At 37.9% G+C, this 22,950-nt stretch overlaps 7 protein-coding genes across 7 annotated transcripts; 2 read left to right on the top strand and 5 right to left on the bottom strand.

Annotated features, from left to right (window-relative positions):
- Positions 1-6,399: 6,399 nt before the first annotated feature.
- On the bottom strand, positions 6,400-8,916 carry MONOS_4560 (uncharacterized protein; the record flags this gene model as incomplete). Its single annotated transcript, XM_067874644.1, has 2 exons — positions 6,400-6,986; positions 7,485-8,916. 2 exons carry the CDS (start codon positions 8,914-8,916, stop codon positions 6,400-6,402), a joined length of 2,019 nt encoding a protein of 672 aa, XP_067729846.1.
- A 143-nt stretch (positions 8,917-9,059) lies between these two features.
- MONOS_4559 (uncharacterized protein) lies at positions 9,060-10,570 on the bottom strand (the record flags this gene model as incomplete). The annotated part of the gene is made up of 3 exons (XM_067874642.1): positions 9,060-9,741; positions 9,771-10,286; positions 10,338-10,570. The coding sequence occupies 3 exons, from the start codon at positions 10,568-10,570 to the stop codon at positions 9,060-9,062; spliced, it is 1,431 nt and encodes a 476-aa protein (XP_067729845.1).
- A 1,318-nt stretch (positions 10,571-11,888) lies between these two features.
- MONOS_4558 (uncharacterized protein) lies at positions 11,889-12,494 on the top strand (the record flags this gene model as incomplete). The annotated part of the gene is made up of 1 exon (XM_067874641.1): positions 11,889-12,494. One exon carries the CDS (start codon positions 11,889-11,891, stop codon positions 12,492-12,494), a length of 606 nt encoding a protein of 201 aa, XP_067729844.1.
- Positions 12,495-12,927: 433 nt separating this feature from the next.
- Positions 12,928-14,603, top strand: MONOS_4557 (uncharacterized protein; the record flags this gene model as incomplete). Its single annotated transcript, XM_067874640.1, has 2 exons — positions 12,928-13,338; positions 13,710-14,603. 2 exons carry the CDS (start codon positions 12,928-12,930, stop codon positions 14,601-14,603), a joined length of 1,305 nt encoding a protein of 434 aa, XP_067729843.1.
- Positions 14,604-18,788: 4,185 nt separating this feature from the next.
- Positions 18,789-19,787, bottom strand: MONOS_4556 (uncharacterized protein; the record flags this gene model as incomplete). The annotated part of the gene is made up of 2 exons (XM_067874639.1): positions 18,789-19,236; positions 19,558-19,787. 2 exons carry the CDS (start codon positions 19,785-19,787, stop codon positions 18,789-18,791), a joined length of 678 nt encoding a protein of 225 aa, XP_067729842.1.
- A 659-nt stretch (positions 19,788-20,446) lies between these two features.
- Positions 20,447-21,369, bottom strand: MONOS_4555 (uncharacterized protein; the record flags this gene model as incomplete). Its single annotated transcript, XM_067874638.1, has 3 exons — positions 20,447-20,829; positions 21,031-21,206; positions 21,269-21,369. The coding sequence occupies 3 exons, from the start codon at positions 21,367-21,369 to the stop codon at positions 20,447-20,449; spliced, it is 660 nt and encodes a 219-aa protein (XP_067729841.1).
- Positions 21,370-21,427: 58 nt separating this feature from the next.
- MONOS_4554 (uncharacterized protein) lies at positions 21,428-21,757 on the bottom strand (the record flags this gene model as incomplete). The annotated part of the gene is made up of 1 exon (XM_067874637.1): positions 21,428-21,757. The coding sequence occupies one exon, from the start codon at positions 21,755-21,757 to the stop codon at positions 21,428-21,430; it is 330 nt and encodes a 109-aa protein (XP_067729840.1).
- Positions 21,758-22,950: the final 1,193 nt, after the last annotated feature.

The raw sequence follows: 22,950 nt of genomic DNA, 5'->3' as shown, positions 1-22,950 counted from the left end.
CTCATTCGCCTCATCTGCCCCTGCCAACTCCTTTTCAGTGAGTGACACAAATTTCTCCAGCTGCTATGTGAGCGAAAGGAAAACGAAAAACGAGAAAATGAAGGAGGAAAAAATTACAGAGAACGTGGATGCTTCTGAAAACAGATGCAAAGGTGAAAAGAAGAAAATGTACTTCTTTTCAAAGAAGTTGGCATTAGAGATTTTATGGGGATGTGGTATGAAAATGAAGAGATAAATGATAACGAAAATAAAGAAGATGCGTGAAGTGATAAGAAAGAGAGAGGCAAAATTTAAGTAAAAGAGAAAGATCATTTTGAAATTATGAGATTACGGCAAAAGAGAAAATGAGAGAAAAAATGAGGAAATAAGGAAAAGGAAAAAGGAAAAGGAAATAAACATATTATTCTGCAGCTTTAACATCACTATTCTATGTAAATATGATAATATATTCAGTATAATAAAATACACTCACGAAACAAATATATTCTTCAGAATTTACAGAATATTGTTGTTTTCTTTTTATTTTTTATGCAAAAACGAAAAAAATTATCTTCAAAGTGAATCATTCTTAACTTAAAATTCAAAACAAATAACATTTTCACTTTATTAACAAATAATTAATTTAATTTTTGTTTTATTTATGCTCATTTTCACGCTTCCATGGAATAATCAAGATTTCATTTATGAAATCGTCAAAAAAGGTTTGATTTTTCTTTTGTTTCCACTTTGTTTTCATTAGTGTTTTTTGTTTGTTTTATTTTCCTTTCCCACAATTATTATTAATTTGAATGATCTTTTCTAATTTGGGACGAATTTTTTTGCTATTTGAATTTTGTTCCACATGGAACTTTCAAAGATTTTCCTCGATTTTTGAATATTTTTATATTTAAGATTACGTGAGAATGTCATAAAAATAATTATACGATCGCAGTTAAAGTTTGAAACAAATTATTGATTTTTTCATAAAAGTGAATATTCTGCCACATTTGAATTAGGATGGTGATTTTTAAATTTTGTGCTTTTATTTGAATTGAGGGGTATTAATTCAAATTAATAGAGGTTTATTTAAAAAACCTCAATTAATTCAAATTTCCCAACTTAATCTGCATTGTATCTAATTAAATATGAAAACATAAGAAAAAAATTATATAAAAATCAAAATTTTTAATTAATATAAATTCAAATATAAATATAAATATCAAACAAATATTATATCAGAAAATGAAATGAGAAAAGTATCAAATACTAATTGAAGCACTGAATTAACATATCGTTAAGCCTCATTGAATCAAAGGAGAGGATAAATTGAAGGGGAAAAAAGTTTTCAAAAAAGTCCCACAAATCTGGACAATGAATAAAAAATAATGAAATACAAAATGATTCATCTCTTAATTCATTCAAATGATGAGCACTTCTTCACCCCCTGCTCTGCTCTTCCCTGAAAACAAAAGATAGAAATCCTTGTGAAACATTCCTGTTTTTTTGGCGGAATGAAGGCCCATCAAACAATCCCTTTTTTCATCTCTTCCATTCCTCAATTTCCTCTTCTTCTCTCTCTTCTTTCCCTTCGGTTCCAATCTTCTCCCCACATTTTTTTTTCTCTTTTTTGTTTCTGCTTTTCCTCACTCAACCGAGGCATCTTTGCTAAATTGCCTCTTGTTTTCTCTCCTTGTCAATCATTAATCACGCATTCTGCATTTTTCAGAAGAGACCTTTTTGAAATTTCATTGGCAGCAGCATCAGATCCAGTAGCATTTCATCTGCTCCTCCATATTTCCTCTTTGTTTCCTCTTTCTGGCATCTCATTCCCAATCTGCTCCTTGTGTTTCCACATTGTGGACTTTGCATATTGCTTTCCTGCCATCTTCAGCCCAGCCATCCAAAAATAACCATATTTCCTTTTTCTCTTCTCTCACAATCATTATCATCTTCTTCTTTTTCTCATTTATTTGTCAAAATGAACGAACAACATTTCTTTTCAGACACGCTCAGCTCCTTTCTCCAGCAAACCGACTCTTTTGCAAAGTCTTCTGTGTCCATAAAGAGGATGTGGAATGCAGGCCTTCTCAACTGATATGCCAAAAGCACTTCAAAAAACAAAAGATAACAAAAAACAAAAAATGATAAAATTGAATGTGTTGAAATCAAAATCAAAAATCATTAATGAATTAAAAAAATATTTCTTTTTCTCCAGTAAATTTCATTTATTTTCTGTTTTCTTTACAAATAACAACAAATAAGAAATACACAGCCAAAGCACACCTTCATTTTTCTGGTCTTCGCTAGTCGGGATTCTTATTGACAAATATGAAATTGTGCCATCTTTTCTTGTTTTGTTGAGGAGAGTTGCAATTCGTTTTAAGCTGTGTGCAAAATGATGCATCCATCTCTTTCCTCTTCCACTCTGAACCCTTCACTCAATCTTTCCGTTCTTCATGCTTCTTCTTCTTCTTCTACATTTTCTTCTTCCACTTCAGTGACTAATGTGAATACAGGAATATTCTTTTCTGGAAAACCTCAGATCTCGATGATACCATTTGATTTTCAAACAGGCAGTTTGCCTTCACAAAAGTCAGGTCGATTCACAATGAGAATAGAAACAGCACATACGAAGCCCATCGACTGGCATTAAATCGAAAACTGGCTTTCAAAGCATTCAAAAATGATGTTTGTATTTTTTTGTTGACCTTGCTTCATGAGGTGAGTGAGGTACATTTTCAGCTGGAGCTCAAAGCAAGCCAAAGACATGGAAGTTATTCACAATGGACTTGATTGCATGGCATGGGGCCTGTTGTGTTTTGATGAAAAAACAGACATCTGCTCCGCTCTTGGCAATCATTTTGCTTGGAATGGTCAAAGCGAGCTGGCTGTTGAACACTTCATTTCATCTTCTGTTCATCTAAATGGCTGTGCATCGCTGGTTAAAATGAACAGCCATGCAAAAATTCAAGTTTCTGAACAATCTTGAAATACAATTTAAAAGATATGAAAGCATTAACAAATACAATGCCTTTTCTTGATAACCGAATGATTTTTAAATCCAGAAAGGAACAAATGCTCATTTCTTGAGGATGTTTAATGGAAAATTCCCGTCAAATCCCTTACTCATTTTTGGGTGGAGTGAAATGAAAGCATCAAAAAGAAAAAGTGGAAAAAATGCATTTACGGTTCTTAATTCAAAGGAAACCTCTGAGTTTGATTCCTATTTGTTTCTGAATATTCAATTCTTCCCACGCCATGTGTCTGGCCTTGTCGAAATCCCTTCTCTGTTCTCAACCAAGAATTTTTCAAACATGATTTATTGTTATCTACAAAAAAATCTTGCTTTAGAAAATGAGAATAAATGCACAAATTCCATTGTGGTTTCAACGCATCCTTGCTCACAAAACCAAGAAATAACTATTTGGTCACCTTTCACATTTTACCAAGAGCATTTGAATGGGTTTTTGTTTCATTTTGTTTTCTTATTTTTTCACTCTTTGATAAAAGCCTGATCATCAGCCATACTGGATTGAGCGATTGAACGAAAACAACCAATTGGGCAATGTGGAGAAGAAGTTTTATTTCTTGTTAAAAAATAAATATTGAGAAACCTTCTGCACTTTATCTGCCATTGTTTTGCAGATTGCCTGCTTGAAGTCATTTCTCTCTGACTGTTTTTCAGGCATTTGTTGTTTTTCCCATTTTGTTTGAAGAATGGAAATTGAATGATTTTCCCCAAAATTCTGCTGCAAAGTTACTGTCATTTGCGATTATTTCCCATCTGAATAAATTTGAGAGCATTGAGTGATGACTGCATGGGAGTTCTTTTCATCTTGAGTGTTTTCGAGATTTGTGCATTTGAATGTTTCACATGAAAGGAGCATAAATGGAATGATTGAAGCGTGCATATATTTTTCATGATATTTTTTGGAGTTGATACATTGACGATTTGATGAACATTGAATTTTTTTTTGGAGAAATGACTTCATTCAGGGAGATTGCAAGCAGGCCTGTGGAGGAAGACATGTGATGATTTTTTGGTGGGACAACTTGGCTGGGGTTAGCAAGGCATCATCAATGAAGTTTCAATTTTGACGATTCAGCTCATCATTGACAGAATTTTTGATAAACTCAGAAAATGACTTTGAAACTTAATCGGGCTTGTTTCCAGAGCAGTTGGCAGCACCATCCACTTTTCAAGCGAAATGTGTTTCAGCTGGAGTGAGCATTCTTCATTGAACTTTCAGTGTTGAATTTCCCAGTCAAAGTTGAAGAAATACATTGCAATTTCATTGTCTGGCAAGTTGGCAGCAGCCATTGCAGAGTTCCGAGTGACTGAAGAAACTCACATGACAGGCTTTGTCTCTGCGAACAATATTTCAGCAAAAAGTTGCCAATTCCAATTGTTTGCACCTCTTTCTGCACATTCGCATTTTATCAGATAGATATTTATCCCAGTTTGTTCATTCGCAGCTATCAATGACTGTTCTTTGTGACTCAGCCCAAACAAGTATTTTTGCTGATGTGGAAGGGCAGCATCAAGGAAATGAATGAAAGAGGAGCGAAATTAAATTTGAAGAACAGGAAGAGAAGATATTTGAGAAAACACAACTTTTTTGTTGAAGAAGCTGTGATGTGCTGTGTAATTGCAGAGAGGAGAGAACAATGGAGGGAAAACCCAAAATAACCTGGAGACATTGCAGATGCAGCATTTCAGAAAGCAGGAAAATCAATCAGCAGTTGCGATTGACAGAAAGGCTGATGTTGTTTGGATGAAGAAAATGAGTGATTTACAACATTCACTTGCATTTCAAAGGATTTTTTATTATTGAATGAGAGTCTGCCTTGTGATGTATTTAGGGGAATGTTTTTCAATGTGAAAGCCTTTCCAACATTGCATATTTTGATGAGTTCATAAAAATTGCAATTTCTTCAACGCAAACATCTGGCTTTTGTTATCAATTGAATGATGGTCAGTTGAACTCGAAAAGAAAGATTCTTCTTCGCTTCTCTCACACTCAATACACAAATCCACTTTTCATTCCACGTTTTCTTCGCTCTTCGCGAATTCAATGAATTTGCACAGACTCGATGAAAGCAGAGGATGCAGCTGGAAATACACCTTCTCCACGACAAAGGGAAGGAAAGGGATGCAGATGACAGTTGCTGAAGGAATGAGCAATTCTCTTTTTTTGACCATGAGAAGACAATTCATTTGAAAATAACTTTTGTTGAATGAAACAAAATATCTGAATGATTCGTAGTATTTATCTTTTCATTGCTTTGTTGTTTTTAAAAAAAGAAAAAAATGAATATTAAACAAAGCCATTTGATTTGTGCCAAATATTGGAATGAAAAAAAAGGAATTTTCTTTTTAAACAGAATATAATCCGACAATATTCATTTCTTTCAATACACAGAATTGTTAAGGCGAAAAAGACCATACTGAAAATGATGCCTATAATTTATCTATGAATGACAAGTTTAAATTTTTCAGATTAATTGTTAAATAATTGCCACTGATATTTCTCTCAATTGTATTTTCATAGTTAAGAGACGTTTCACAAATCTTTTTGTATAAACAGGAATAATGACTAAAATTTTGTGATATTATTAAAATCTTTTTTAAAATAAAAATTTAATCATAAACGAAAATATCAATGCTTGTCACAAAATACATCCAAATAATTAATACGCATTCTCAATTTATTCAATTGATAGAAAATACTATCCTTTTCAAACAATATCGAAAGTGCCGAAAGATTTTTTTTCTAACTTTTTAATTCTCGCTCTGATATATGTTTGAAATCAAAACACAAGCGTTTTGATTACAAAGAAAACATTTATATCACTTCCTTCTCTTATATTTATGAGAGCGCCACGTTATGGGTTAGTCACGATCGCTGATCACAAAGAAGAATGTCGACTATTTTCATGGGAATCGGACTCGCGACCGAACCTTGTCAGCTCCGCTTTCTGGTGGCCCTCCGAGTGCAATTCCTTCAATATCAGGGAGTTATTCCGCTTCCCAATCAAGCGTTCAGTCGGAGCTTGATAGCCGGACAGATCCAGCACGAATTAAAGAAGATGAAGGAGAGTCTTCTTTAAAAAAGAAAGTGTTTCATCAATTCCTTCTCTTTTTGAGAGACGCCACAATCTATGGGTCAGTCGCCCATTTGTGTGTTTTGGTGAATTGGATAAAAACCACTTTGCGCTTCTAAAACCAAAAGGCGCAAAGAGAAGGAACAACAAAAACATCAACAGTTTTGAAAACAGAACTTCAAAGGGTGGGAGTGAAAACGGTGGTGGGCAAAGAGAAGGAATTGATTCTCCACTTTCTTTTTTAATTAAAGTGCATAAGCACCTTAATTATCAAGAAAGTGTTTCATCAATTCCTTCTCTTTTTGAGAGAATCAATTAGTTGGATGATGAAGCCATCATTACTACCACAGTGTGCGTCTTCTTTGCGTTGTTGCTCTCTTCCTCCTTTTTTGCTTGTGATCTTGTTCGAATAATGAATTGTTCTCCAAGTGACTTCTGTTCCTCCATCTCCTCATCAGGCTCGTCTACTCTGGAAGGGAATTCAACAGTATCTTTAGCTTCTTCCTCACTCAAACCTGGCTTCATCAGGCGTTTCTTATCCCTCAGTACCATCCCAGATTCCATTTCTCGTCTCTCCTTTTTGTTCTTCTGGTCTCTGTCTGGTCTGACGCACTTCTTGACACCATTTTCTGCACACGGATTGTTTGCTAACTCTTCACTGGGAACATTCATAGTTGAGACAATCACTTTCCCCAAGGTTGAAGCAAGATTGGCCTTCACATAATGCTTCACCAAAGTGTCTGTTCTGGGGGAAAGACGAACAAACTTCGCAATCTGAGTTGGTGGAATTCCAGACATCGTTAGCGTTGAAAGCGTTGCAGCCTTTATTGAATAAGGAGTGAAATGGCCTGGAATTCCTGCTTCCTTCAACCTCTTATTTGCCAATCGTCTAATACCTTTCACTGTAAGAGGGTGAAAAGTTTCGGTATTCAAAAACAATTAATTTCCATCTGGTTTTCTTTTCTTTATCTCTTTCCACAAAACTTGAATGGCCGAAGCTGGGCAAATTGAAGGGCTTTCATTTAAAAAAGGAACAGCAATCTCTGTTCGATTAAGTGATGTTTTTAGCCTTGTGTCTAGATATATTCCTTCCTGCTCGAATCTGGATCGTTCCATATCTACTCTTTCCAACTCTGTAAACCTGCACGCAGTGAATAACATGGTGAGCACAATGGCTTTCATTGTCAGATGTTTGAAACTCAAGCTTTGATTTTCTCCAAGATTAGAAAAGAATGTCAGAATGGTCTTCGGATTCCAAATTTCTTGGACCTTCTTTTTTCTTGTCCTCTCTGTTCTTCTAAACCCTCTAAACAATATTTTTATTATCGGAATATCCACTAAATTTGTGTTGTAAACCAAGCTTGTGAAAAATGAAACTGCTGAGCGGATGAGCTGCAAACATGACAGCTTCATTCCATTGTCTCTCAGTGTAATAAACATACTGGAACATCGAGCTGCCCACTCGTGAATATCCTCTGGAATTATGCCCATATCACTCTTTTCCCACTGTTCTCCAAAGTGTGCGAAGCCGAATAAATATCCATCCCACGTCGACTGAGCAATTCCCGATATGCACTCCTCTGCCAATGAAACTTGGAAAGATCTTTCTTCCAAAGCCCTTCTCCACCAGCTCTCGCCTTTAACTCTGGTGGATTGATGAATATGACTCTTAACCGGCCTGGAGGAAGACATGCACCTGTGCTTGCCATTGATGGACCCTTTCTCAGTACTGTTCTCAGACTCCTCCATTTGAATGTCCGATGAGGCGTCTTCTCCAATAGCACATCCCAGTCCTGCCCCTTCCAATTCAGCAGGAGTAATACTACTGGTACTCTCTCCTTCTGTGCCTTCCGAATCGTCATTGGAATCAGGGGAACTGGGGGGTGTGCCAGAACGCACTCGTTCTTCCATGGATATGCTAGACCGTCTTCTCCCAATGGGCTTCCAATTCCGCACCAACGATCGACCTTGTGGTTGTGTTGAGCTGCAAAGGCGTCCAGCGTTGGAGTAACTTGAAGAACTGACAAGATTTCTTTGAGCTCGCTGTCTGCAATGCCGTAGTCTCCTGCTCTTTCCAGGCGGGACAAAGCATCGGCTCTTGTGTTTTGCAATCCGGGGAGATGAACTGCTCTCAGGACTATCTTCAGTTTCTCCTTCAATGTCCATATCCTTTTGAGTGTTTGACGGAGATTCCTTCCTGCATTCCTTCTGTTCACGTTGAAAACAACTGCTGAGTTGTCTGAACGAAGTTGCAACTGTGAAATCCGATTCTCTGCTAGGATTGGTGCAAAATGTGTAAGGGCAAGTTCCACAGCTTTTTGTTCTCTGAAGTTGGATGATTGGTTTTTCACCGCGAATGGAAAACGACTGTGACAATCTAGTGACATTCTGTTTAGTCTGAGGGTTGCTCCCCAGGAGCTTTCTGATGCATCTGTGGTTAGCACTGCTTCTGGAATAAACACTGGAGTTAGTCTGCGTCTGGGGTTCTTCATCAACATCCATCTCCATTTTCTTATCTGCAGGAGGATTGACGCATTCAGCTTCATCATTCCATCCCATCCGCCTGTCGTAACTCCTTTCTGCAACAATTTGTAGATGGATTGGAGGTGGAAAGATGCGTCTGAAAGAACGAAGCGCGTTGCACTGAGCTTTCCCACGTATGATGCGAAATCCTTCACTCTGACGGTCTTGGCTCTTATGCAACTTCTCTCCCACTTGTGACACAGCTCTCGCACTGCCTTTCTTCTTTCCTTCGTTAGACACACATCGAAGCTGGTTGTATTCCATTCGAATCCAAGGAAGCTGAACTGCGAACTCGGCATGAGGTTGCATTTCTTTTTGTTTATCAGAAGGCCAAGGCTTTCTAGAAACGAGATGATTTCCTGAATTATTTTCTTCAAGACTTCTTGATCTTGATGCAGAAAAAGAAGATCGTCCAAATAGGCAACGACTCTGACATCCCATCTTCTTCTTATCTATTCTGTCACCTTCCTCATTATATGTGTGAACAGGCGCGGTGCATCTACAAAGCCGAAAGGCATGCCTTTGAAGGAGTAGTCTTTTCCCATGAATCTGAAAGCAAGATAGGGAATTAGTTCTCTTGAAACTGGAATTAAATAATAAGCTTGTTCCAAGTCTAGGGATACTGCGTAATCTTTCCGTCTTATTAGTCGTTCTCCTGTTTTTTCTCCGTCGCACTTGAAATGTGTTCTCTTCACTGCTGCGTTTTGTTTCCAACAATCGAGAATCTGTCTCCAGCTGCCTGACTTCTTTTGAATGAGAAATACATTGTTTCTGTGTTTGACCTCCCTCTGCTCCATTGGGATAACAACTCCTGTTCGTAACTGTTCTTCTAATATTTTCTTGAATTCCTCGATCTTTTGTTGGTTGAGAAGACACGCTCCATCTCTGAACTGGGCTCTGCTGAGAGCTTTCCTGGACTGTTTGCTTTTCCACATGGCCTGCACTCCATTGCTTATCAATTTCTCTTCTCCGATTCGCTTCCATGCTGAGAGAAACAAAGCGGTTCTCCCTCCAATGTGCCTCATCTGCTCTGTTTCCTTGTGAACTGGACCTAAAATTGTTGACGCACCCCTGGTCTCCTGCTCCAACTGCTCTGGTTCCTCCTTCTTCCGAATTGCTGTCTTCTTGTGGGGGCTGAGGACCGGGGGTATCTCCGAAAAAACCGTGTATTTGTGTGAGAAATGGGATAACTAAATCTTCTTTGAAGTGTTCCTGGTTGTTCTCTAACAGGAGCCTGAACACGTGTAATAGGAAGTGCTGGTCTCTGGAAGCCTCTCTCTAGCTTGGCTTCCTGCCTTGTTTCTTTGAGAATCAGTTCCTGTCTCTCTGTGAGAATTCTTGTAGAAGCGTCAGTGCTCATCGCTGTGGCAGCCCTGAAACCAAACCTGCCTTGAATTCGAACCGTTCGTGCCTCTTGAAGAGCCCTGGTAATCATTATCAAGATGTCAGCAAGCCTTTGTTTTGCACCTTCACTTGAAGTCGGTATCTCGGCTAAACCTATGAGCGCAGCTTTAATCGCCTGGAAAAGAAAAATCTCCACCTTGTACCCCGCCTGATCTAATGCGTCGTTAATCCAGTTTTCTGTTCTCTTGGCAGTGTGCGGTTCAAGCGATAACAACGGGCTAAAATCCTGTGTCTTATACTCCTCAACAACAACTTGAACGGATCTTGGGGAAATCCTTAGATCAAAAATTGAAATATTCGGCGTTTGTCCGAAAATGTCCTCAAACTCCTGACAAATAAGTTGTGATATGTCTAAGAAATCATCATTCTCCTTTCTGTCAGCTGAAGGGGTCAACTCCTGTACTAAACCTTCCGATGAAGAAGGTGAAAAAATTGAAGAGGAAGAAAAGATGTTAGGTTGTGACAAGGTCCCTGGTTGGCTTTGCGCCCCACTGTGCTGCATTGCAGAATCAGCCGACGGCGTATGTCCAACAATCGGAGGGAATTGCGAAGCAGACATCATTGATCAAATGTGGCGACTGACCCATAGATTGTGGCGTCTCTCAAAAAGAGAAGGAATTGATGAAACACTTTCTTGATAATTAAGGTGCTTATGCACTTTAATTGCTGCAAACATTTATCGAAATATTTTGGCAGCTACCAAATGTTTCTCTTTACGATATGCATCTTCCAAGGAATAAAATTAACGAAGCGCTTTCATTAATGAAAGATGAAGATTTGAGTCATTTTATCCAGAATGCTCCACCACCATTTACAAGATCCAAAGTGTTTTGGAAAGACGCGCTCGATCGTGCAGGAGAACGAACAGAAACATATCTTTATCCTGCAATAAAGTCGCTTTTCTCGGCATTCTCAACAATCAAGTCAGGAAATACAACAAAAGAAATGATAGCAGATTCATGTTTGTTTTAATTCCAAGTTCTGAAAGAAGCTAGACACGTTAGAATACAAGCAAGATATGGGTTTTCTGAAGCAGGAAAAATGAAAGACGAGTTTTCATCATCGCTGTTAACTCAAAGACAAAAAGAAATTTAGAAAAAATCAAAGAAAACATCCACAAAATTGAAATGGGGATCGGCAAGCATTACAAATTCATATGCAAGGAAGAAACAAACCAGGGGAATGCAAAGCGGAACAAAGAATTATCGGTTTTTTCGAGATAGTCCCCGAACGACCAGCGCAAGACGATCATTCATAACAAGCAGAGCTCCAAGGGGTTACTCAAGAGGGAGTTCTGGTGACAAAACAAACTCTCAATAGAACACAACTTCACAATTTGTGGAAGAACAGCGTTATTTGCCAAGGTTTGGAAAATGGCGGGAGGAGAAAAGATCATCAAAAGAGGAGTTGTTCCGGTTTGGAGGAGTGCCAAAGCTCGCAAAACCCTTATCAATTCTCTGGAATATTGCAGGAGACCGAAGCAATCACTAGAAGCAAGGGAAGCTTTGGCGGAATTAATCAAAGTTCAAGTGAAAACTGGAATTGTCATGAAAATCACCAAAAACGAAGTGAAATTTCTCAATCCAATATTTGTAGTCAGAATAAGGAACGGGAGCTGGAGACAGATTGTGGATTGCAGGAGGTTAAACAATGCAATAAAAACAATTCACTTCAAACAAGAGGATCATCGATCTGTGGAGAGAATTATAAAGAATGGGGATTTTGCTGTCACTCGGGATTAAAGCCAAGCTTTCAACCTCATCAAGGTCTCAGAGGATTTCACTCCTTTTCGAAGCTTCGAGTTCAACAAAGACTTTTATTGCTTCACCAGCATGCCTTTCGGTAACAAGGACTCTCCAAGAATATTAACAAAAACCATGAGAAATGTCATTTCGTTCATTCGAAAAATATTGAATGTGAAAGCTGTCGCATATTTGGACGACATTGTCTTGCTCCATCAAGACAAGCAAGAACAAAAGAGAATCGCACAAGAAGTTATAAGTATATTTCAGAAGATTGGACATATTGTTAATCTGGAAAAGAGCCTCATGAAACCATCAAATCGTTTTTCATTCCTCGGATATTCATGGGACACTTCCAACTTCACCGCAACTTTAGAGAAAGACAGAAAGAAAGAATTGCTCACGGAATGCTACAGATGGAGGCGCCGAGCACTGAAATGTGAGCAAACAAGAGTGAGAGATTTCGCATCGTACATTGGCAAGCTAAGTGCAACTCGCTTCGTTTTCAAGGAAGCTTCACTCCTTCTTCCATCGATATGCATGCTGCTGAACAGAATGGTCAGAAAGATGGGGTGGAAAGGAAAGATGAGAATCAACCCATCAATCCTTCCGAGCATTCAAAAATGGATATCGAGGCTGAATGCGAACAAACCGAGACAGCTTTGCTCATTATTCCAGCAGCAAGCAACCTTAACGACAGATGCGTCAGAGAGAGAGCTATGTGAGCTGTTCTTCAAATGAACAACAAGAAATACGATTTCCATCAATCGCTTCCAGGGAAATTGAGATGCCAGAGCTCGAATTTCAGGGAATTATTTGCAATCAATCGAGCGCTCAACCATTTCAAACACATTCTTCAGGTGAACAAAGTCTGCAGATTGCTAATCAGACCAGTCAATACAGCAGCGGTTTTCAATGTCAATCGATGGAATGCAGGAACAAACCTCAGGAAGTTGCTGATGAAAATATGGACACTTGCACAGAACAATCACATTCAAATAAAAGCCCAACACTTGCCAGGGATGAAGAATGTCAGAGCAGATGCTCCATCCAGGCTAGAAAGAGGGGGAGATTTCTCCATTAAACAAGAAGAGCTAAACGAGATCACGGAAAACCTCAATCTCAAAATAACGTTGGATGCGTTTGCAACGAACGAGAACACGAAAGCTTACAGATGGTGCGGTCCATGAAGCAAACTCAACGAAGACGGACTCCAACAATCATGGCAAAGAGGCGTTATTTAAGCCCATCCACCGATTCCACTAATAGTCCCAACGATTTTAAAAGCAATAGAGGAAAATGCACATGTTCTTCTTCTGATGCCAGATTGGAGAGGGCAGATATGGGAACCACTGATAAGAATGTCGAGACACTGCGAATGGAGATGGAAAGAACAGAACCAGGTTTTGAAGGATGGAAGATGGATGAAACGGATGGAAGCAAGTCTCCCGCAAAACAGAATGAGAATAGTTCTCATCAATCCTTAGAATCGCAAGGAGAAAAATGGTTTCGGAAAATGCTTGTTTCAAAGGGATATTCCGTAAGGGAAATCGATGAATACAATTATTTCATTGCCGAAAGCATGGTGTGAGGATTTATATATTGTTGTAAGCGTTTGGTGAAATATGGGAAGATAATATGAACAGATAACCACCTGAAGCTTGGAGTGAGTGGGTTGAAAAATAAACTTCCATTTTCATTAGCCTGAAAGACAAAGGGAAGAAGGCTTCTACGCTCAGACAAACATGCGCTGCATTATCGCTCATCTCAGAATTACTGTGCAATCGAGGACTGGGAGAATCTGGACTCATGCAAAGACTATTATAATCATTCCGAAGATCAGAAAATTGGTAGAAAAATAACGAACAAGGGATCTTGAACCCCCAACTCCTGCTGCAAAAAATTACATCATTAGGAGAGAACATGTTTCTTGACTTTTATGTATTGACAAAAAAGGCTATATGTGCATGTATGTTGTTCTCCGCCTGTCGCTTTACGGAGTTGGAAAGGATTAACCTACAGAATTCAACTATTGGAGACAATTCAATAAAACTCGATTCATCATTAAAAACATCAACAGAACGAACAAATATTATCATCCCTTTTCTAAAAGAACAGCCGCTTGTGTGCCAAGCAGCTTCAGAAAAGGAACTTTGGAACAGAATCAAAGAATCTCAGCCAAATACTACTTCACTATTCATTGATGAGAAAACTCATCTTGCCCTCTCTGCAAGAAGGATTCGCAATTATGCAGCTGAAATGTTACAGGATGCTGGGATTCCAAAGTGTTTCGGGCCTTACTCATTGAAGCATGCGTCAATCACTGCGCTAACGATGGCAGGAATTCCATTAGCCCAAATTGCTAAGTTTGCCAGACTCTCTCCTAGAAGCAACACCATCACAAAGCATTACGTCCAATCAGATGTATCAAGCAAGCTGGCCCACGTGATAGCAAGATGCAATTCAACTGTTCTCCAACCTGAAAAAAGTGGGTCTGCGTCAGAGTCCGATTCAGATTCTGAGGCGGAATCCGATTCCGAAACAAATACCAGTTCAAATTCAGAAGAGCAAACACCAACAAAGGAAATATGTGAAAACGGAGATCGAAAACAACAAACAGAATTTGCATTCCCAGATAAAGTTGAAGAACCAGAGGACAATGAAGAAAACAATGCTTCACAGACAGTTATCAGCGAGGCTAAGATTGAATTCATTATCTGCACAAGATCTCAAAGAAGAAAAGAAATGGAAAAGAAGCAACACGAAGAAAAGAATATTTGTTCAAGCTTATTAACATTGTCAAATCTTCCCAATTATCTATGCTCTCAAAAATATAAGGGAAGGAAGTGAAATCAATGTTTTCTCTGTAATCAAAATGCTTGTGTTTTGATTGAAAGAGAAAATGGTTAGTTCACATCCTTCTCTTTCTCCCTCCCCAAGTGTTTCGTCCCATCCCCTTATGAATTCGTCATTGCTGAATAACAATGAGGGAAGAGATTCAACGCTTATAATTCCTTCTCTTTAGAGTATATATTTTAAAACATTCAATTTCAAAAAATTGTATTTTTCTTGTTTCAAACATGTGTTTTCACTGCATTTGGAATAATTTTCAATTTGCCAAGTGTCAGGTCTCTTTTTAAAATTTTCATTTGCTCATTTGTTCACCATTTCATTAAGTGCCATTTTGATCAGCTGGGTTACTAACCCATAACGCGGCGCTCTCATCAATATAAGAGAAGGAAGTGAAATAACCATTTTCTCTTTCAATATTGTATTTTTATTGCATAATTTCCATTTATAATTTAATTTCTTTTTTGTAAAAAAAAGGGTTTCTCTAGTCCAAGATTTCACAAATCGATGAATTATGCTGTTTCATGTTTCATGAAACCAATAGAATGAGCTTTTTGAATTTGAAGAAATGATTCTTGAGCAACAGAATAATCAAACTTATTGTAAATAAAAAAAGATTATTTCGAGTGTAAATGTTATAGTTATTTTTAAAATTGTGTTTTGTGCTGTTTTTAACACTATTCAAATGCAACACATTTTTATTATGAAAGAAACTGCCATTCAATTTATTCTCTTCTTTTCAAGATATTCCACTTTATAGGTCATGTCGCTTTTCGTGATAAAGAATGATTGGCACTCCCCAACCTTCTAATGTTTCAGGAATTGCACTTTCTTCTGACCAAGCTGTGTTTGGCAATGGGCCGACAATTTCCTCTAGCAGTATATCTAAATTTTTTTGAAAAGTTCCTTTTGTTAAATTTTCAAATAAAGAAAAAATTCATAATTCGATCAAATCTCTGTTTTCACTCACCAGATTTCATGAGAATGGAATCATTCACATTATCAAGATTTTTTTATCATGTTAGAAAAATTTGGTCAACGTGAACAGAAATTTGATAGAAATATGAAATTTTTTCTTTATTTGAAAATTAAACAAAAGGAACTATCAAAAAAAATAAGACATATGCTTCCACCATCTTCGACCTTTTCAACAATATTCACACAACCGTGTCAGTCCTTGGAACAGAGTCAGGAAAGAAGTGAACCAATGGAAACAAAGATTGAAAAGAAGAAGAGGAGATTCAAACGATGGACGAAATTTCCACATCAATCTTTAAAGCTGAACTACACCTCTGTGACCTGACAAATAACTTGAAGCCTCGTCTGTCACAACAACAACGACAACAACAAATTAAATATATATATTTATAGTTAGTGTTAATAATGGTGGACACTTTCAATAACTGTGGACAATGGCTTTATCTCAACAACCGTTGATCGTTGCATTTTAACAATAAACCCAATTATTCCCTCAATGAATATGAACTTATAAGACATACAGAAATGAAACAACTTTCTCTGCAGAATTTTGAAAAAATCATTTTTAATTTTCGGAGAAACTATGTGAAATTTATATCTTAGGGTTTCTCCGAAAATTTGAAATGTCTTTTATTTCATTCTGCAGAGAAAGTTGTTTCATTTTTGTCTGACTCATAAGTTTGTATTCAATGGAAGAATAATTGTGTTTATTGTCGAAATGCTACTATCAATGGTTGTTGAGATAATGCGACTGTCCACAGTTATTGAAAGTGTCCACCATTATTAACACTAACTATATGGGTCATTCTTTTTGAAAAGTCGCTGAAGATCAAAAATTTGTCCCATGAAAGTTAATTCAAAAACACTCCGTTTCCATAATTCTCATGAAAATATAAAACTTACACAGTGATGTTAGTAGGCTCATAACAAACTTCTTTATGAGAAGATATATATTATTCAAAAAATTATGTTTCAACTTTTTTGATCAAAATTAAAAATTGAGAATTAATGATAAATATGCGATAGCGTTTTTCAGTTTATTTTGTAATTGCTGATTCATGAAATGTGCAAGGTGAGTTTCGATTCTTTATTTTGACAAACTTGATTTTCAATGTTAATTCAAAATTTTATTTGAATAGAATTTTTCATTGTGTATTGCATACCTGAACTTAACATGAAAGCGAGGATAGAACGCACAAGTAAGGTTAACATGAAAAATACATAAATTATACGGTTTTCGTTAAACTTTGGTATGATCGTTTCATTTTTCGATGGATTATTAAAACTTTCTTTTTTTGCTTGATAAGTTTGCAGAAGATAGTTAACATTTATTATATCAATTATTTATGCAAATTACAATGCAAAAAATTTATCGTTATCTTAATGCGGAAGTATTTCACAGGCTAAAAGATGCTCGATGATGCTGTGTGTGGGAGTGGCGAATAAAGCGTATTTGCAAAAGGATTTTGCAATAACCGATTTTCCTTGACATTCCACAGTTTTGGTGGAGGAATTCACCTTCAATTGTTACTGAAAATCCCAGCTTCTTGATATCCTTTTCATTCGGAATAAGTACAGCCAAGTGGGGAAGATATATCTTTGTTTTCTCGCCTTATCTTGAAGAAATTGCAACTTCAAGAAAAATTGCACGTGTCACAGCCTCTTTAGATACTATTGACAAAGTGAGAGGATATGACAATGGAAATACGAGTTTAGCAATCCCTCTGTGCATGTATCTCCTTTCAAACCTAGAAGAAATATATGTGAGCAATTCTGATGCATCAAATCATTCTCACTGTGGAATTGTCCAATTTCCTTGTTTGATCTTGAAACATTCTCTTTCAAGGTTATCAGGAACAAAGAAAGTTGTTGTGAATGGAATGATTTAGATGAGCGATGAATTGGCCTTAGCTGGACAGAAACATGAAATCAGAGGAAACGATGAAGTCAGCCGCTGTGTAGTCTCCGATGCAAGTTCAACATCCAATTCAGTGATGATCACAACAAGTGTTAAAACAATCTTTTCAAAACTTATCTTCTCTTATCAATCTTCTCTCTCTTCACACTCTATTTTCGTTTCATCGTATTCTTGTTCGACATCATCTCTCTTCCTCCTCTTCTTTTTCTTCTTCTCTGCCAAACACAATCATCTGAACACTGATTAGCGGGCGATTCTCTTGCACACACACCTCTTCCTTCGTCACCGTCCACTTAACACACTGGCAACATCACCCAATCACGCTCTCAAACACACTCTTCTCCTCCAACCGCCACAATATCATCGGCATGTCCACATCTGCTCGGTGCAGGTTCTCCTTCTCCAGAAACTCCAGCGACATTTCTTTCCCGCCTCCTTCAACACATCACACCAATCTCTCCGCTCTGCCTCCAGCATCCTCCATTCTGATTCCACCATCACCTTGTTCCCTTCCTCTCGGCTGCTGCGCACAACAGATCCAGCATCACCACCTGCGCAGGGAAATGCACAAACTCCCCCTCCTCGAGAAATAAAATACATATTGCAGCATCTGTGTTCCACACTCTTCCAGAACAATGCTCTATGTTTTCCTTGCACAACCAGTTTGAAGCGGGACCAAACCTACAAGAAACTTGCATCCTCACATCCACCAACCTCTGCGCTGATATCGTACTCAACAACACCACGTATTACACATGCTCCAGAACTGCATGCATCTTATCTTCCTCCGCATTCTTCCTCGCCTTCTTCCCTTTCTCATTCACTTTTCACACTTCATTAACATCAAACGCAAACTCTTGCACAATCATCTGTTTCATCTCCGCGAGTTTGTCTTGCCCATATAACTCCAACTCTTTCTTCTCTTCTTTTTCTTTTCCTTCTTCTTCTTCTTTCTTTTCATCGACAATCTCCATATCCTTCACATACAGCATAGTTGCTGTGTTTTTGCTACAAATTGCAGAACTTCCTCGTCATTTGATAATCTCATATGGCTTCTCCATAGAAGCCGGTCACATACTAACATCTTTAAACCCTTCTGAAAACTCCCCAGTCGTAAAATAATCTGCGCATTTTATCGTATTTGCTGGCACAAAAGGAAGAACCCTCACACACCCACGAATATCATGTGCTATCCCTTCTTCTGCTCCCGCAAGCAGATTCTTCGCATTATCTGGATAGAAATGGCTCCGCTCATTTAAATCAGTTAAAAAAGACGCTACGTGATGATATTATTTCTCTATCAACTTCTTCGAATGTTTCACCTCCTGAAACTTCGCAACATGCGTTATCTCTTCCTTAATACCACTAAAAGAAATATTAGCACATGCAGAAGATAAAGCAGCAGAAGAAGAAGAGATAAAGGCATAATACACTTTCTCTGCCACCATCTTCAACAACATCGGAACACCCATCTGAGCAGCCGCTGAAAAAGCGCGGACAATCTGCAATGGCCCACGAAGTATCGCAACTTCATTGATCGACCGGCACATATCATTCGACTGCCTTCTCTGAATGAACTCCTCTTCTGCTCCGAGCTTCTTGTCTAATGCGTTGAACGATTCCTGCTCCTTCGCTGTCTGCACCTCTGCCTGTCTCACCTCTTCCAACCCGGTCAGCTGCGTCTCGGTATCAAGCGCCCCGCAAACACTCGACCAAACACATGCGCAAGCTTCATCGCTGTTCTGTTGACCAGAATCTTCTTTTCATTGTCTTCTTCTGCTTTTTTGTTTCACCTTTGTGTCACCTCAAATATCTCTTCCGATGTCGTTAAAGTTGTGACCAAATCATTTGCGTTTCTTTCCAACAGATGCTGCCACTTCACAGCACAGCTTTCAAAGATAAAGCCGGATATATGTGTTCGCATGACTTATCAGCTGCTTTCAACCTATTCAGATACCACAACCAAACTCACACTTCTCTGCTTTTCCTCGATCCCATCGACAAGCGTACAAAACTTATCGGTAAAGTCTCTCACCTTTGCCTTCTTTATATTTACACCATTCCTTATCACATGTGGAACCAAGATCTCCAAATACTCCAGAGCCAAATACCTCTTCGTCGTTGAGCCTTAGCAAGATCTCCGCCATTTCACACGTACAACCAGCCGGCTTCTCAAAAGCTGCATGTTCATCTCGTCCTGCACATCCAAAGTCTGCCCATCTGCAATTTGCGTCCACTTCAACCGCAGGGTTTTTTTGGATCAGCGCACAGATCGTCAATCTACACATTATAGGAAAACCACAAACATACCGATTTTCTGATAGAATTCTTCTTCTTCTTCTTCTTCATATTCTTCAATGAATATTGCATCATTATCAAAAGAAGGAAAATCCAACACTTTACTTCAAACTCAATCGCAAATTAAACCCCAAAGCCAATCTTTGCTCACATCTTCCTCTTTCCTTCTTCCTCCAATTGGTTCAGAAAACTATTAATCCTTCTTCTTCTAATTTAAATTTTCTTTTTCTTTTTCTTATTCTTTTTCTTATTCTTATTCTTCTTCTTCTTCTTCTTCTTTTTTTTTTTTTCTTTTTCTTCTTCTTCTTCTTCTTTTTTTTTTCTTCTTCTTATTCTTATTCTTTTTCTTATTCTTATTCTTATTCTTCACCTTCTTCTTCTTTTTCTTCCTCTTCTTCCTCTTCTTCCTCTTCTTTTCTTTTCCTCTTCTTCTTTTCTCTTTCTTTCAGCCTCTTTTCTTTCAATTCTTTCTTCTTCTTCTTTCTTCTTTTTCTCTTCTTCCTTTCGTTTTCTTTCCTCTTCCTTCTTTTTCTTTTCTTCATCTTTCCTCTTCTTTTCTTCCAATTCTTTTCTTCTTCTTTCTTCCTCCAGTTTCTTCTTTTTCTCTTCTTCATCCTTTCTTTTTCTTTCTTCTTCTTCTTTCTTCAATCTAATCCTTTCTTTCTCTTCTTCTTCTTCTTTTATCTTCTTTTTCCTCTCCTCCTCTTCCTTTTGTTTTCTTTCCTCTTCTTTCCTCTTCTTCTTCTTCTTCTTCTTCCTCTTCTTCCTCTTCTTCCTCTTCTTCCTCTTCTTCCTCTTCTTCCTCTTCTTCCTCTTCTTCCTCTTCTTCCTCTTCTTCCTCTTCTTCCTCTTCTTCCTCTTCTTCCTCTTCTTCAACTTCTTCTTCTTCTTCCTCTTCTTCCTCTTCTTCCTCTTCTTCCTCTTCTTCCTCTTCTTCCTCTTCTTCCTCTTCTTCTTCTTCTTCTTCTTCTCCATCTTTATCTTTATTTTCATCGCTTTCTTCTTCACTTTCTTCATCATCATCATCTTCTTCTTCATGTTTCACTCAGCTCAAAAATAACAACTTTCTTGCCCAACTTCTTCATCGCATTTGCCTTTTCCCTCAATTATTGTCAAACGATCAACTGATTTTCACAACTGCTAAACATCTTCAGTTATTTCAATTCGACTTTTCATTAAAGAAATACTCAAACACTCATATTCTTTTCCTACTGTAACATTCTTATTTCTCACGTATTTCAATGTAACACAGCAGGCACGCAAAGCGAGTGCAGAGTACATCATCTGTGGCAGACGACGCTCCGAGGAAATCACTGTCTATTTCTTCACTTTCACAAACCTCAGTCAAGCCAAACCAAGCGCCTCCACAATCTACGGCGTCATCGCTTCTTCCATCTACCTGTGATTCTCTTTGGATTGTTTTTTTACGAACTCTCTGCGCGCTATCGGAAAGCCGCCTTTTGTCTCAAACCCTTCACATTCCTCTGCCTCTTCGAGCTCCTTCAGCACCGCCAGCTCAATCGCTTCTGGCGACAGAACCGCATCCTCCATCCTCAGCCCCTCTGACTCCATTCTTTTCTCCACAATCTCTCCCACTTCACGCAATGCAACCCCTCGCCCCATCACCTCGTCATACAGCTTCACCACCAAAGATTACATCTGAGACACACCATATCTGCATTGAAGAGTTTGACAGATCTTTGATTGTCGGGAACGCATTCACACCTGCAGCTGCAAAGATCCGCTTGCTCCCCAACTTCGTTCCCACCGACGCTACAAGCGACGGAAGCTGGGCAACTACCTGAACTGAAAGCATCACAGAAAGTGCAACAACATATCCCCGCAGCGTCTGCAGCACCCGCAGCGACAGCAGCAGCTGCAGCGACAGCGGCATATGCCGCCCATACACCCCAGTCGCCTCTGGCACTGCAATCCGCAGCCGCCTCTCGATGTAATTCATCGCTGCTTCCAACGTGAATGATTCCGCCACCTCCGATGCATCCGAAGAGTCAATCGCACGAGCTGATGATGAAGATAAAGATTAAGATGGCTTATCATCTCATGCTTTTGTCTTCTCTTCGCTCCTCAATCACAGAAATAGCAAAGAATACATGAGTGCTTATCTCTCTCTCGAAAAAGAAGATGTGACGATGATGAAGAAGAAGATGGATGCAAAGAGCGAAGAGACAACTGACGCACAATCCGGGCCGCAAGAAGATTTTTGTTAAAAAGGCTTTGTAATCGAAGGTTGCTCCAAAAACTGTACAAAAGCAATATTTGCATTCAAGAATGATGCGTCAATACACAACAGAGAAGAGATGTTTTAAATAAAGAAATTATTGAGGAGGATTTCTTCAGATGATGAATTCAGTTGAAATGATATGATACATAATGCAATTGTGGAAATGAAACAATTCAGGATGTGATTCATGATTTGAATCAAAAATTATGAAACAAGTTCATTTTTTTCAAATCATTTCCATATGCTGTACAATGAAAAATTGCTTGTTTCTTTTCATATTTCAGCATTAATTCAAACTTTTGTCTATGCACTCAACTATTAAAATACAATTCAATTTTTAAAAGCAATGAATTGACGAATTTTTTATAATTATTAGTTTAAAGAATTTTATTCCAATGCAAGCTTTTTTTATCAATTCAATTTCTAACAAAGTGAAATGGAAAAAGTAATATTGATATTCAAAAAATAAAAATGTTCACTCAAATGGATGAAGTGAAAAAACGGAAAATAACTTTTTATTATTGTTTGTCTCTTATATCAACAAAAAGGGCATTTTCCTGCAAAAGCATGATAAAAAAATAAAAACTTCATATGATGCTGGTGTTATTGAAACTTAATATTTGTGAATCAGTGTAATAAACAATAATACAAAATATTTCTCTTAATATTTTGGGAACGGAATGATCAAAATTATTTGATCATTTATGATCTGATTTTCAGATCAGTTAAACGGTTGCGACTTTTCAAAAAGAATGACCCATATATATACATATTTTTAAAATTTATATTAAATAAACTATTGCTGAAACTTATAATGACTTTTCAAAGCACTATGGAAAAGATTTGTTGATAGCATTTGTAATATCTGGTTGTTTTTTCTTTATTGTCAGTGACTGTCAATGACAAATTGT

Source organism: Monocercomonoides exilis (genome assembly GCF_001643675.1).
Source record: "Monocercomonoides exilis strain PA203 chromosome Unknown scaffold15-1837935, whole genome shotgun sequence".
Lineage (NCBI taxonomy): Eukaryota > Preaxostyla > Oxymonadida > Polymastigidae > Monocercomonoides > Monocercomonoides exilis.
Note: the sequence above shows the minus strand (reverse complement) of the source record. Positions and strands in the feature narration are given on the sequence as shown.